This window comes from Vitis vinifera, chromosome 12, assembly GCF_030704535.1.
Source record: "Vitis vinifera cultivar Pinot Noir 40024 chromosome 12, ASM3070453v1".
In the NCBI taxonomy this organism is placed as follows: domain Eukaryota; kingdom Viridiplantae; phylum Streptophyta; class Magnoliopsida; order Vitales; family Vitaceae; genus Vitis; species Vitis vinifera.
This window is the reverse complement of record NC_081816.1, coordinates 19,757,968-19,773,299: the sequence shown is the minus strand read 5'-3', so window position 1 is coordinate 19,773,299 and position 15,332 is coordinate 19,757,968. Positions and strand designations below refer to the sequence as shown.

General features: G+C 38.7%; 2 protein-coding genes across 5 annotated transcripts in view; both read right to left on the bottom strand.

Moving 5' to 3' along the window:
* LOC100244662 (putative disease resistance RPP13-like protein 1) overlaps positions 1-15,332 on the bottom strand; it is a 98,354-nt gene that overhangs the window by 28,762 nt on the left and 54,260 nt on the right. The window lies entirely within an intron of this gene.
* Positions 7,921-14,265, bottom strand: LOC100253206 (putative disease resistance RPP13-like protein 1). 4 transcript variants are annotated; one of them, XM_010659406.3, is made up of 7 exons: positions 10,521-14,265; positions 10,238-10,382; positions 9,928-10,150; positions 9,793-9,846; positions 9,446-9,550; positions 8,978-9,337; positions 8,553-8,814 (listed from the first exon to the last, which is right to left on the bottom strand). In XM_010659406.3, exon 1 carries the CDS (start codon positions 14,212-14,214, stop codon positions 10,552-10,554), a length of 3,663 nt encoding a protein of 1,220 aa, XP_010657708.1. In that variant the 5' UTR covers positions 14,215-14,265; the 3' UTR covers positions 8,553-8,814; positions 8,978-9,337; positions 9,446-9,550; positions 9,793-9,846; positions 9,928-10,150; positions 10,238-10,382; positions 10,521-10,551. The 4 variants fall into 4 exon arrangements, with proteins under 4 accessions (XP_019079037.1, XP_010657708.1, XP_059596879.1 ...); XM_059740896.1 differs by having other exon boundaries at positions 9,066-9,337; XM_059740897.1 differs by having other exon boundaries at positions 10,547-14,265.

Sequence of the window (15,332 nt, the reverse complement as noted above, 5' to 3'; positions counted from 1 at the left end):
ATGACTAATATCAAGATGATGCAACCTAATCAATTTGCACATCACTGCAGGCAATTCAACAAGAGAACCACAATAATATAGTATCAATGTTGGTAAGTTATACAAACTGCAAACTGATTCAAATAACTTTTGGTGGATGTGGAGGTAAGGTCTAAATATCACAGTGACAACACTCGGTAAATATTGGACTTTATTAATAAATCACTCCAAAACTCTATTACTCAAGCATATCTGTAGAAGATATTTACGCCCATCCGATGGATATATAACCTTTGAAATCTTATCATACTGAGGCCAAGTCCTAAAATTTAATAGTAAAAAGGTCCGAAGAACATTAACTTCATTAAGGGTCTCAAATCTTTGAGATAATATTTGGTACATGAGAATAAGTACTGAGAATGAAAATTTTCTTTCCATTCTTACTTGTCATTGAATAGGGATGAATAATTTGGTTATTTCAATTCTTGTACTTGGATGTATATTTGTTAATTTCCATTTTAATGTTAAGTAATAATGGAACGGGAATGAAAAAAAAAGGCAATATTTATGTATAGTTTAAAATAATATTTTATTTTCCTTCTTTTAAATCTGAATTTAAAATAATTTTTTATTTTCAATTAAGAAAAAAACAACTTTGAGGGTTTTTTGTTTTGCTAAATAATAAAAAACTATTTGGGCTTATGATTTAAAAATAAAATTGTTTTTAAAAATTAATACCATTGTTTGGTTGTTGTTCTTGAGTACAATTTTTTAAAAGCAAAGTCATAAGTTTAATGATTTTTAAAAATAGTATTAGCAATTATTAATTTTATATTATTGTTATTTAGTTTCAACAAAATAAATAATGCTTTTATAAGATGTTAATATCTATATTTTAATAATATTTATATAAAAAAAATGTAATTTATGATTTATTATAATATTATTATTCATATTTTATTAAAAACTATTTATTTATTTTAGTTTATTTGTAATTAAAAAATTATTTTTTTGTTTAATAATACTTGAATTAAATTTATTTTATATTATTTAAATTGAATTAACAATTTGTTTTTTACAAAATCAAAATAAAAAATTATTTTTAAAAATAACTTATCCTTTTTTTTAAAAAAAAAAAAGAAAAAGCGTTTTAAAAATAACCTAATCAAAATAACTTCTGGGGATAGATTTTTAAAATAGTATAGAGCGTCCTTTGCATCCATATAAAATATAGAAAATAGGAACTTTTGACCTTTATGAATTAAGAAGACTTGTTAATGTATATTATGGGTATATTATATGGGTATATTATGTTATGGGCTTTAGGCCCAGTTAGGTTACTTGTACCGTACACATATGCCTCCTATATAAAGGCACTGATGTATATTCTTTCTCCTATGAAATACAATACAATTGTTCAGTATTTCTAACATGGTATCAGAGCCACTGCTCTGACCCTTTCTTAGCAGTCTGTCTTCATTAGTGTGACTTCCTTTCTTTTTAACGCTTCTGCCAATCACAACTGTCGTCACAGCCTTTTGCCGTTGAACCTCTGACGTCATCCAGGCGTCGTCCTTGGGTTCCGGACCTGCAGTCCTTAAGGAGTTTCACACCGCACAAGATCACTGTTTTTCGCATCACCGCTGCGAATATTGCTCCGATTTCAATTTTGACGGTACCACTGAGATCGTCCAACGCCGATCTACACATTCGTGGAAACCTCGTCGCCCTCGGAGCCCGTACGTCATTCTCTCTGCCACGTCAGCCCTAGCTACGTCACAACTACTAACGCGTCAGTGCCACGTTAGCCCTAGCTGACATCATCTCCACGTCATCCGTTGACCAGCGTTGACCGTTGACCCGCTTTGACCATTGACTTTGCCATCGTTGACCGTTGACTTTGACCGTGACCCCCACGTGGACCAATGTTGACCGTTGACTTTTACCAGTGTTGACCGTTGACTTTTCCAGGGCTGACCAGGTTCTCCTTACCCAGTTTTTCGCGTAGATTTCACTTTTGCAGTCTGTTTTTGCATATTGTGTCTCTAAATGGATAAAAAGGATATTTTTCTTTCTAGCCCCATCAATACTGTATTGGAGGGAAATAAAAATTACTTATCTTGGTCTCAAGCTATGCGCAGTTTTCTTAAGGGTCGCATGCTCTGGCATTATTGTACTGGTGTAATGACTATTCCTGTCAAGGGAGCAAGTGAAGGAGATGCTGTTTTTCTTAATCGCATGATTGAATGAGATAGTCATAACCACATGATCCTCACATGGATTCGGAACACTTCCATTCCCTCTATTTCCAATCTGATGGGCAGCTTTGATGATGCAAAATCTGCATGGGATATGTTGGCCAAAAGGTACTCCACTACTCATGGATCCCTAAAATATCAATTAGTGGTTGAATTACATCAACTCAGGCAAGAACCAAGGCAATCCATCAATGACTATTATGATCAGCTTCGCTTTATTTGGGACCAAATTGACCTTTCTGATCCAACTTGGACATGCTCAAAAGATGCTCAGCAATATGCTTCCATTAGAGATGAATTTCGCCTCTATGAATTCTTGATGTCACTTCACAAGGACTTTGAGCCCATTCGTGGTCAGCTACTCAATCGCAGTCCTACTCCCTCTCTTGATACTGCTGTAAATGAGTTGGTTAGAGAAGAAGCTTGTCTTGCAACCCTTCAAGCCCAGAATAAGTTCAATGTTTTGGCTATTACTCCATCTACTCCACTCATAGAGCAACCCCAGCAATCAGGTGATTCTTATGGTTCTAGCAATCGTCGCAAGCAGACCAACAAAAAGTTCTGCAACTATTGCAAGCGTCCTGGCCACACCATTGAGACTTGTTACCGTCGTAACAAATCTACTGCTGCTGTTGCTAATATTGAGCCTACTCCGCCAATGGCTTCCACCTCAGTTGAGTCCAAGTCTTCTGGATCTACTATCAACCTCTCCTCCACTGAACTACAGGAGATCATAGCTCAGGCTGTTCGTATGGCTAGTAATGCATCTCTTTCCACTACCTTATCTGTTCTACCTGGTAAGTCTCAAACTTGGCTTTTTGATTCTGCCTGCTGCAATCACATGACACCTCACTCATCCCTATTCTCCAAACTTGACCCTGCACCACATCCTCTAAATATTCATATAGCTGATGGTTCCACCATGCATGGGAATAGTCTAGGTTTTGTTTCAACCTCTAATCTTTCTGTTCCTGGAGTCTTCCATGTTCCTGACCTATCCTATAATTTGTGCTCTGTGGGACAATTAGCTGAACTAGGTCATCGCCTTATTTTTGACTATTCTGGGTGTATTGTGCAGGATCCAAGGACGGGGCAGGAGCTTGGGACCGGTCCTAGAGTTGGGTGTATGTTTCCCGTGAGCAATCTTCATCTTCCACCTGTTGCTTCTGTTTCTATTGCTACTGCAGCTGCTGCAGTTTCTTCCTTACCTTCTCTTGCACTTTGGCATTTTTGTCTTGGTCATGCATCATCTTCTCGGGTACAACAGTTAGTGTCTAGGGGTCTGTTGGGTTCTGTGTCTAAAGACATTTTTTATTGTACTTCTTGTCAGTTAGGAAAACAGCCAGCTTTGCCTTTTAATAACAGTGAATCCATTTCTAATAGTATTTTTGAGTTAATTCATTCTGATGTTTGGGGACCTTCTCCTGTTGCTAGTATTGGTGGATCTCGATACTTTGTTGTTTTTATTGATGATTATTCTCGTTATAGTTGGATTTTCCCTATGAAATCTCGTTCCGAAATTTTATCAATATATAGCAATTTTGCAAAAATGATTGAAACACAATTCTCCAAACGTATCAAAACTTTTCGATCTGATAATGCTCTTGAATATACTCAACATGCGTTTCAAGCTCTGTTACATTCCTATGGCATTGTACATCATCTAACTTGTCCAGGTACCTCTCAGCAAAATGGTCGAGCCGAAAGAAAACTTCGTCATATTCTTGACACTATTCGTGCTCTGCTTCTTTCTGCCAAAATTCCTGCCCCATTTTGGGGTGAAGCGGCTCTTCATGCTGTTCATGCAATTAACCGTATTCCAAGTGCTGTCATCCATAATCAGACTCCGTATGAGCGTCTCTTTGGGTCACCCCCTGTCTATCATCACCTTCGCTCATTTGGATCTGCTTGTTTTGTTCTTCTTCAGTCTCATGAGCACAACAAACTTGAGCCTCGCTCTAGACTCTGTTGTTTCCTTGGTTATGGTGAAACTCAAAAGGGGTATAGGTGTTATGATCCTGTCTCTCATCGTCTTCGTGTTTCTCATAATGTTGTTTTTTGGGAACATCGATTGTTTGTTGAACTCTCTCACTTTCATTCTTCCTTGACTAACTCCTCTGTTTTAGAAATCTTTCCAGATGAGTCTCTTGTTCCTTCTACAAATACTTTTGATCCTCCTTTGGACTTCTCTCCAGATATTTTTGATGCTTCTCCTAGACAGGTTGCAGATGAACAGATTGATGACGAGCTACCCCACTTTGAGACTGGGTCCCCTGCTCCTACTCTGCCTGAAGATCCTCCACAAGACATTCCACCTCGCCACTCAACCCGGGTAAGATCCATTCCTCCACACCTACTTGACTATCATTGTTACACTGCCCTTGCTACACTTCACGAGCCTCAAACCTATCGTGAGGCCTCTACTGACCCTTTATGGCAGATTGCTATGAAAGAGGAACTTGATGCATTAACCAAAAACCATACTTGGGACCTGGTTCCTCTCCCTCCTGGACAGTCTGTGGTTGGTTGTAAGTGGATCTATAAGATCAAGACTCGCTCTGATGGATCCGTTGAGCGCTACAAGGCTCGTCTTGTTGCCAAAGGCTTTACACAGGAATATGGGATTGATTATGAAGAGACTTTTGCTCCAGTTGCTCGTATCTCATCTGTTCGTGCTCTCTTAGCTGTTGCTGCTGCTCGTCAATGGGACCTTTTTCAGATGGATGTTAAAAATGCCTTCCTTAATGGGGATCTGAGTGAAGCAGTCTATATGCAACCTCCTCCTAGTCTCTTTGTTGAATCAAACAAGGTTTGTCATCTTCGACGTGCACTTTATGGTCTTAAACAAGCCCCACGAGCTTGGTTTGCCAAGTTCAGCTCCACTATTTTTCGCTTGGGTTACACTGCCAGTCCGTATGATTCTGCCTTATTTCTTCATCGTACTGATAAAGGCACTATTTTGCTTCTTCTACATGTGGATGATATGATCATAACTGGTAATGACCTTAGTGGCATTCAAGAACTCAAGGATTTTCTCAGTCAGCAGTTTGAGATGAAAGATCTTGGACATCTCAGCTATTTCCTGGGTCTTGAAATTACTCATTCCACATATGGTCTTTATATTACTCAAGCCAAGTATGCTTCTGATCTGCTGTCTCAAGTCGGACTCACTGACAGTAAGAATGTTGACACTCCAATCGAACTTAATGCGCATCTGACACCCTCCGGGGGGAAACCATTGTCCAATCCTTCTCTTTACAGACGATTGGTTGGCAGCTTAGTTTATCTCACAGTTACTCGTCCAGACATCTCCTATGCTGTTCATCAGGTGAGCCAGTATTTGTCTGCTCCACGATCAACTCACTATGCTGCTGTTCTGCGCATTCTTCGATACCTGAAGGGTACCATTTTTCATGGCCTTTTCTACTCAGCTCAATCTCCTCTTGTACTCCGTGCATTCTCTGATGCTGATTGGGCAGGAGATCCTACTGATCGCAGGTCCACTACAGGTTACTGCTTCCTTCTTGGTTCTTCTTTGATTTCTTGGAGAAGTAAGAAACAAACTTTTGTGGCCCGCTCCAGTACTGAAGCAGAATATCGTGCCCTTGCTGATACCACATCTGAGCTCCTTTGGCTAAGATGGCTTCTTAAGGATTTGGGTGTGTCCACCTCCTCTGCTACTCCCCTTTATTGTGACAACCAGAGTGCCATTCATATTGCTCACAATGATGTCTTTCATGAACGGACTAAACACATCGAGATTGATTGTCATTTTATCCGTTATCATCTTGTCCATGGTGCTCTTAAGCTTTTCTTCGTCTCCTTCAAAGATCAGCTTGCAGATATCTTCACCAAGTCACTTCCTACAAGACGTACTCGTGATTTAATTGACAACCTCAAGTTGGTCTCACATCCACCTTGAGTTTGAGGGGGGCTGTTAATGTATATTATGGGTATATTATATGGGTATATTATGTTATGGGCTTTAGGCCCAGTTAGGTTACTTGTACCGCACACATATGCCTCCTATATAAAGGCACTGATGTATATTCTTTCTCCTATGAAATACAATACAATTGTTCAGTATTTCTAACAAGACTATTTTATTATAAAAATAATTGGACTTATTTTTAAAATTGATCTGAGAATTGTTTTTTAAAAGATTACCAAGTAGACTCTTAAAGGCACTTTTTAAATTTTAAAACTGCCTTCTTTTTAAAACTTATTACTCTATAAAATCCTAAAAATCACTTTTAATAGTTAGTCAAAATAATTATTGGACTAAAATTGATAGATATTTCTTTCAAAAATTATTATTTTGATTAATTATCCAAAAATAATGTCAAAACTTGTTTGAGAGTTTCACTTGGGTATATGTTCAAACATCTTGAGGAAGCTGAATCCATCCAATTGCATTCATCATGAGCCACCTAATGCTCCTTAAAATCTTGAAAACAAGGACTCAGAAATGTGAAACTATTAAATTAACCCAAAAGCCCAATTTGCACCTAAGTCACCTTGAGGAGGATAAAAGGAATCAAAAATGTTAAAAAGAAGTTGGATTGGAAGTGATTTGCCTATGATGTAAACTCTTTTATACACCAAAATGCAAAAAAAGGGCATATCTAACCTCACTTCAAGTAAAACCCTGGAACAAACTTATAACTTTTCAACATGCACTAGAGAATCAAATTCCACATGAATGAAGAAGAAAACATCATTTACATGTGTGTATATACACAAAGTCAGTAGTAAGTTCAAAATATATGATTCAACAGACGCACTCCTTAAAGATCCAATGGGAAACAGAACTATAACCTTCAAGGTTGACAAACCAATAGCTACAATATTTTTCATGGGAGTCTCACTCCATATAAAACTTCTATAAGCGGACCTTTGTTGTTGCTCTCTTTCTTCTTTGCACATGCTTGGAAGTAAAAGCTCAAAGTTCAAAACTCAAAAAAAATGAGTTGAAGTCTTCCAAGAGAAAATAGAATCCTCGAATCTCACTTGCAACCAAAGGCCCATGTATTGCATAGGGAGGCTTTGGCAAAGCTTCCTCCTGCAATTGTTCCAATGATTCAAAATGCTACCATCTGAAAATAATAATGGTCACATGCTAATCAACTGAATCTGACATTAAAATTCATATGGGGTTATAAATACTCTTTAGACTGAAAATTTTATAGCACTATACCTGGGTAAGGAAGAAAAGCTCAAATCGTGCTCCAATAAATAGAATTCAGTTGAGTAGCCATCCTTCAAGTATTGAGTAGTTAAAATTCATCATGGAGGGAGGTTGTATGAGCAGATCCAACACGTTCACAATTTCTTAACACAAAGCTGGTAAAAAAAATACTTAGTTCAGGTTAGAGGCAGTCATCAAGTTTGGAAAATGTGTCCTTGAAGTATTAATAAGATTCCACCCAACTGACCTGAACTTGGTGGAACAAAACCATATTCTGCAGTGCTGTGACTTTGAATATGGTTTGGCTCCTCTCTACTCCAAGTATCTTCCTCATAATCACAAATTTGAAAGAAGAAAATCTAGAGCTCACATTATCATTTGTAAGTATAAGAAAAACTTGAATATGGAAATTAAATTGTAGCATCCACGCTCAACTAATGTAGTACAATTATGATTCTTTTACTATTAACGACATAAAAAAATCAGAGGTTGATGACAATAATTAAATGGGAAGGAAATGAGCAAAGACTAGGAAGTGGTGGCCTGTCACAAGCAGAAGATTTTGAGTTTGAGGTGTCTAAACTGGACATCTGCAAATTAATTGAAGCTAAAACAATGATTACACTAAGGAAAATGTTAACATTTACGGCGCTAAGATGCCATATGGACATGGTGAATAGAATTATTAAGGAGAGAACTTCAGTTAGTAAGATATTTTGTTTTAGCCTGAGTTGATTTTAGAATTGGGTTTATCTTGTCATGCATATGATGGAACTCCACAATGTGTCATCTTATGAAAAGTATTAACACAGAAGAAACATACCTGTTTTTTTCTAGAGAAGAACTAGAATATTAACACAGAGAACCTAAAAAATAAGGCACATGGAATTATAAATCCTTGTAATTTGTAGCTTAGAAAGTCAAACAAAAGCAATTAAAATATCTTACTAAGGGAATCATAGAGCATGCTGCATGCCCCACTCTCTAACAGAGTTGAGCTCTCTCAGTTCCTCAAGCCTAGTATCAATCATGAGTCTTTGGATGCTAAAAAATATCTGCTACAATCTTCCAGAAAGAGTCTTTGAACTCAATAAAAAAAGGTCCCATTGGAAGGATTGTTGCTAGACAGCTCAAATTTATTAATAAAACTAGGATCAGAGGCCTTCCATGAGTTTCAGTGAATTAGCCAATGAAAACGAATTCAAGGTCCATAAAATTATACAAGAAACGCAAGTTACGAAATCAGACCTGCACAGCTGCTTGGCTTTTAAGCATCAATTGCTAGATGAAATCTGAACTGAAGCATTTGACAAGGCATTATTTATTAAAAGAAGATTCCTTGTGAAGATATGAAGCATCAATTTACAAGAGAGAAGAATTACTGATAACCTGAAAGAAGCAAGAAATTATTATAATAATTAGAAAATTTAAAGCAAATTTTTCCCATTTATGATGGATCAAATTAAAATTGGTATTTAAGCATATCAGTTTTCCTGAGAAAATTACTGTAAGGACAGAACCAGTACTTGACTAAAAATTAGTGTAATGCTACCTTCATTACATTACTTGGTCATCAATCACAATGTTTGGAATGTGTGCTATATGATGCGAGTCTTCCCTTGTCCAAAACTTGCACTGACCTTTCAGCAGTGGGCAGTTATGGATTGTTAGAAAAGAAAGGGAGGTGGGCAGCAGCTTTTCTGTCAAGGATTGGAGCTCGGGGCAGTCACAGATCTCTAATTTTTGGAGAGAGGTGAGCAGTTGAAGCCCCAAACTGTCCAGGGACCTGAGATTTGGAATGCCTGAGATTTTGAGAGAGCTAAGAGAGGCCAGCCCTTGCAGGCCAGTCCATGTGGGATGTAAGTTTGTTGCAGTTTGTCATTGTAAGTGAATTTAGGTTGGAGGGAAGACCCTGCATTGGGAATATCAATTCAGGACAACCATGTAATGTTAAAGACTGAAAGCATGCATTGTTCTCCATCCATGCTCAACTATTGTAGTACTATTATGACTATCTTACCATTAACAAAGTAAAGCTCAAAGGTGGATGACAATCATGTAAATGAGAAGGAGATGGCATGACAGAAGCTGAAGATTTTGAGTTTGAGGTGCCTGAACTGAACATCTGCAGATTAATCAAAGATGAAAGAGATGAAAACAGTATGTAGACTAAGGAAAATGTTAATGTCTAGGTTGCTTAGATGCCATATGAACATAGTGAATAAAATGCATGAAAGACAGAACCTCAGGCAGTAAGATTTTTGTTTTAGCTTCAGTAGAATTTAGTATTAGGTTTATCTGGTGTTGAAAATGATGGAACTCCACAATGTGTCAGCTTATGAAAAGTATGAATCAAAAGAAACAGACCTGTTGTTTTTAGAGAAGAACTAAGATATCAACACAGATGCAACCTCAAAGAACCTGAAAAATAATGCATATGAGATTATAAGTATTGTAATTTGTAGCTTAGAAAGTTAAACCAAAGCAATTGAAATGTCTCACTAATTGGAATCATAGAGCCTGCTGCATGCTCCACTCTCCAACAGACCTGAGCTTCTGTAGTTCCTCCAGCAGAGTATCAACTCATGATTCTTTGGGTGCAAAAAATCTCGGCTACTGTTGTCCAAAAAGAGAGTCATGAACCAGAACACTCAACAAAAAAATGGTCCCTTTGGAAATCATTGCTAGACAGCTAGAGTTTGTTGAGGGAACAAGGATCAAAGGCCTGCCATCAGATTTCAGCAAATTAGCCACTGAAAACAAATCCAAGGTCCATAAAATTATACAAGAAACACAATTTACAAAATCAGACCTGCAGAGCTGCTTGGCTTTTAAGCATCAATTCACTCTAAATGAAATCTGAAGCATTTGACAAGGCACTAATTAAGGAAGGGAGTCTTAAAAGATTCCTTATGAAGATACGTTGATCAGAGCCAGAGTGAAGCATCACAGATGACCTGAAAGAAAGCAAAAAATTGTTTTAATAATTAGAAAATTTAAAGCATATTTTTCCTATTTATAATGGATCAAATCAAAATTGGTATTTAAGTATGTTAGTTTTCCTGAGACAATCATTTCTAGGACAGAACAAGTACCTGACTATAAATTGGTGTAATGCCACTTTCATTACAAAACTTGGTCATCGATCACAATGTGTGGAATGTGAGCTATATGATGCCAATCTTCCCCTGTCCAAAACTTGCACCGATCTTTCAGCAATGGGCAGTTCTGGATTGTTAGAACAGAAAGGTTGGTGGCCAGCTGCTCTTCTGTCAAGAATTGGAGCTTGGGGCAGTCACAGATCTCTAATTTTTCAAGAGAGGTGAGCAGTTGAAGCTCCAAACTGTCAAGGGACATGAGATTTGGAAGATCTGAGATTTTGAGAGAGGTAAGAGAGGACAGCCCTTGCAGACCTTGTATTGGGAATATCAATTCAGGACAACCTTCTATTGTTAATGACTGAAAGCATGTAGCGTTGTGCAGCAGCCACTTGAGATTCTTGCAATTGAGGATGGAATATCGTGAGAACTCGAGAGCTGGCAATTCAATAGACACAAGGTTAGGGCACCTTCTGATGTTCAACGCATGAAAAGATGTAACATCGCCCTCTGAAATTGAAATGGAGAGGGATTCAAGCCCCTTGAGATCGCAGATACTGAGGTAAGTTAAACTTGGGAAGTTGCCGAGCGGGAAGGATGAGAGAGAATTGCAAGTACTACTGAAGATCCCAAAATAGGCAAGGGAAGGGTGGTGACATTTTAAGAACTTAGGTAGGAGAAACTCTAGTTTCTTACACTCCTCTATAGATAATGATTTCAATGTAAAAGGCAAACAAACTCTGCACAACGGTCTCGAAAAAGAACATTTTCTGATTCTCAACTTTCGAAGACAAGTATTACTTTGCAACATTCCCTCCTCTAGTAGGGACTCCAAAGAGTCGGAATTTTGAATTGAGAGATACTGCAGTAGTGGTGGTAGTTCCTTCCACTGTGAGATGTCACAGCTGCGCGTCGTCAATTGACGGATGGCTGGAACCCTTGGAAGTGGAGCCACAAGCTGCTCACATTCTTCAATCCGTACTGTCATCAAGAAAGGCAGATGGGTTGGGAAGTCCCCAATTAGCCGGGGACAATCCTCTATATAAAGCTTCTTGAGACGGGGGAATTCTCCACCTTGGCCTCCCATGCACAACCATTTCTTCCATTTTGGCATACCCTGAAATGATAGAGCTTTTAGGGATACAAAGGAGGGCTCAGTGCCATAAAACTCAACTCCCACCCTTTCTATCTCCCTCAACCCCAATATATATAAATGTTTAAGAGAGGGTAGCTGCCCAAGCGGTGGAAAGGTTGACACATTCTTACAATTCCAGAGACGTAGCGACAACATATTCAGAATTGAAGGACCTAACCAATCTGGAAATCTTGAACCACCATAACCATGAATAGTGAGTCTCTTTAAGTTTGAATGAGGTTGTAAGTTGTTGAGCACTATGTCTTCTCCATTTTGTTCAACATTACTGCCACAATGCCATTCCAACTCTAACTCATCCAGATTTTGCTTGCCTACCAAATTGGCTTCTGAGGCATCCTTAGCATCAACCACATTCTGCAGCTCTTGAATGACAAGACTCCCACCAATGTGGGAAAGCTTCCGCAACTCTCCAACCCTTGTCCCACTTTGCTTGCCCACTATATAGTTACTCAATTTTTGTAAACTTTTTAATTGACCCATGTGACTTGGCATCTCTTTCACTTTGCTATGCCTGATATCAAGATGACGTAAGCTAATCATTTTGCACATCATTTTAGGCAATTCAACCAGAAATTTACAACGGTATAATATCAATGTTTGTAAGTTATACAAACTACAAACCGACTCCGGTAACCTTTTGATAAGTGTGTAGGTAAGGTCCAAATAGCGCAAATGTTTCAAATTACCAATTGAATCAGACAAATCCGTTATCTTATAGTAGCACAATGATAATACTCGTAAATATTGAACTTTCAATAATAAACCAGTCCAAACTCTATTACTCAACTGAAAATCTACAATATACTTAGTAGCATTTAGATTTCTATTCTTTGAAACCTTGTCAAACCGAGGCCAAGTCCTCAAATTCAATGGCAAGAAGGTCCGCAGACAATTAACTTCATTAAGGGTCTCAAATCTCTCAAAGTGGTCATATTCACTTCTAAAATATGATAAGTGTCGAAGCTTTTCAAGAATTTCATTCATCTTACCATCCTTCAATTGAACACAAAATTTTCCGGAAACAAGCTGAGCCAAGTCATTGATGAGATCATGCATTACAAAATATGATTTCTGGGTACTAGACTTCTGAAAAAATGACCTTGATAATAGGTCATAAAAGTACCCATCACCTACCTCTTCCATTGTTTTCTTGCCTTCAGATTGTTGCAAAAAACCTTCTGCTATCCATAATAGAATCAAATTTTCCTTTTCAAATTCGTAGTCCTTAGGAAAAATTGAGCAATATCCAAAACACCGCTTTAAATGTGAAGGAAGAAAAGAATAGCTTAACCTTAAGGAGGGGAGAATTTCATCATTCGGTAAATCCCACATTTCGCTATTCAACACATTTTCCCATTCTTTTACTCGTAACTCTGAGTATAAGGAACCCCCTAGGGTCTTTGCAGCCAAAGGCAATCCTTTACACTTCTTTACAATCCCTTTGCCAATTTCTTCTAGTTCTGAATGTAGACTAGAATCTCCATTTTCAAATGCATGTTTTGCAAATAGCGACCAGCAGTCCTCAAAGGATAACTGTCCCAAATGATGAATACGAACTGAACGCATGATCGATGCAACCTTATCACTACGTGTAGTCACAATAATCTTACTTCCATTTAGACCAACCGTCAATGGAGTTTGTAGCATATGCCAATTAGTATAGTTTTCATTCCAAACATCATCAAGGACAAGTAAGAATTTCTTCTTACTAAGTCTCTCCTTCACTTTAAGTTGAAGCAGATTCAAATCACTATCATCAGAATATTTTTCAGAAGCCCCAGAATCGATTGCCTTAAGAATGGTTTTCGTTATCCTGACAAGATCAAATTCATCGGAAACACAAACCCAAGCTTTAAGGTCAAAACATTCCACCACCCTCCTATCATTATAGACCAGTTGAGTAAGTGTGGTCTTTCCAATACCGCCCATACCCACCAGGGCGATCACACTTATCTTATTCCCACTTGCATTATGGGACAATAAATATTCAACTATCTCCTGTATATTACCTTCCCTTCCGTACACCTCCCCAGACTCATCTACCAAGGAAGTCGCGGGCCATCTTTGTGACAATTTTTCTCCAACGCCTTCTTTCAATCCCAGAACATCTTTTTCTTGTGCAAGAAATTCTAGTTTGTCAGTGATCTCCTCTACCCTGGACTCGATTCCCTCACCAAACGGATTAAGCGAGGCAGAGGTGATGTCACGTACCTGAGTTGCGCTGGTTTGAGCATCAGACTCCATTTTGCAGCGTAGAGCTTCAGTGGTTATCTCATCCAACAGGTCCTCTGCATCATACACAGCATCTTTCAGGTCATCCATCCAATCTTTTACAGCTGATTTTGTGAATTGCTTGGCCTCAGCGTCATCGAGCACTGCCTGAACTGCCACCAATTTTATCTTCAACTTCCTTAGGAGCGTAGCACTGAGTTTCTGTCCCCGGAGGAAGGTGAGGACATTGCGAGAAGCCAACCTGTCAAGTAGAACTTGGATAGAAGCGGAGAGAAATGCTCCTCCTACTATAGCCCCGACCATGTCTGTTGGTTTGCAAGGGAAGTGAATACAGGATCAAAGAAAAATGAATGAAAGCAGATGCAAATCAAGCAGAGTAGTTTTGGTCAACAACGAAGAACCTTGTCACCAAATAGGGAGGCCCTTGGATACAATAAAGAGGCAGATGAACATGGCCTGTCAGTTACTCTACTAATGGTCCAAATGTCCACATAAACAAAGAAGAATATTTTCCACCTACCCTACCCTACCCTACAGGTATGTCCACATTATTGAACATATGGCAAACAAATACTTAAGCAGATGCAAACCAAACTGTGGAATTTCGGTTTATGATATGAAACGCACTGCAACTTGATAAGCCCAGAAGATCCTGTCGGACCCCGAGGCCCAACTCACGCTATATGGACTGATGTCCATGTTCAGAAGCCAAGCCCATTTTTCCTACTTCAGCATCATTTCCTTTTATTGTATTTGCTGGTTTACTTTTGTTTTAGGGCAGTTAATAGCACGACTGCAAGTCATGGGTAGTGGGTGAATGAGTCTCCTACAGACTCGGACACCATTAGCTTCATTTCAGTTGTTTCTTTGATGTATAACTTTGGAAAGAAGAGAATGGAAAAGGGAGAGGAGAAGTTAATGAATTTGTGGTTCATTCTCACCCAAAGAGAATACTTTCTTTGTGTTTGTTGTGCTTGTACTGATTGGGACCTATCATTGGTATCAGAGCAGGTTCATGACGACAAACAAGGAACGGATCGAGCTTCTAGAGGAGAAGCTTGGAGGAGTTCAAGAAGGAATGCAGCGAATGGAGGTGGGAATCACCGACAAGATCCAACGACTAGAAGAAACTATTGCAAAACAACTATCTGAAGCATTCCTCTCAAGCAGAGGATCACCTAGCCATAATAATTATCAGCAAGAAGGACCCCACCGAACCAACCGAGATACCGGCGAAAACATCCGGCCATTTTCTTCCAAGATTGCAAAGTTGGAATTTCCAAGATTTTCTGGAGATGACCCAACGGAATGGCTCAATCGTGTGGACCAGTTCTTCGAGTTTCAAGAGATAGCCGCTGATCAAAAGGTGCGTCTAGCTTCGTTCCACCTCAAAGGCGAGGCGAATCAATGGTGGCAGTGGT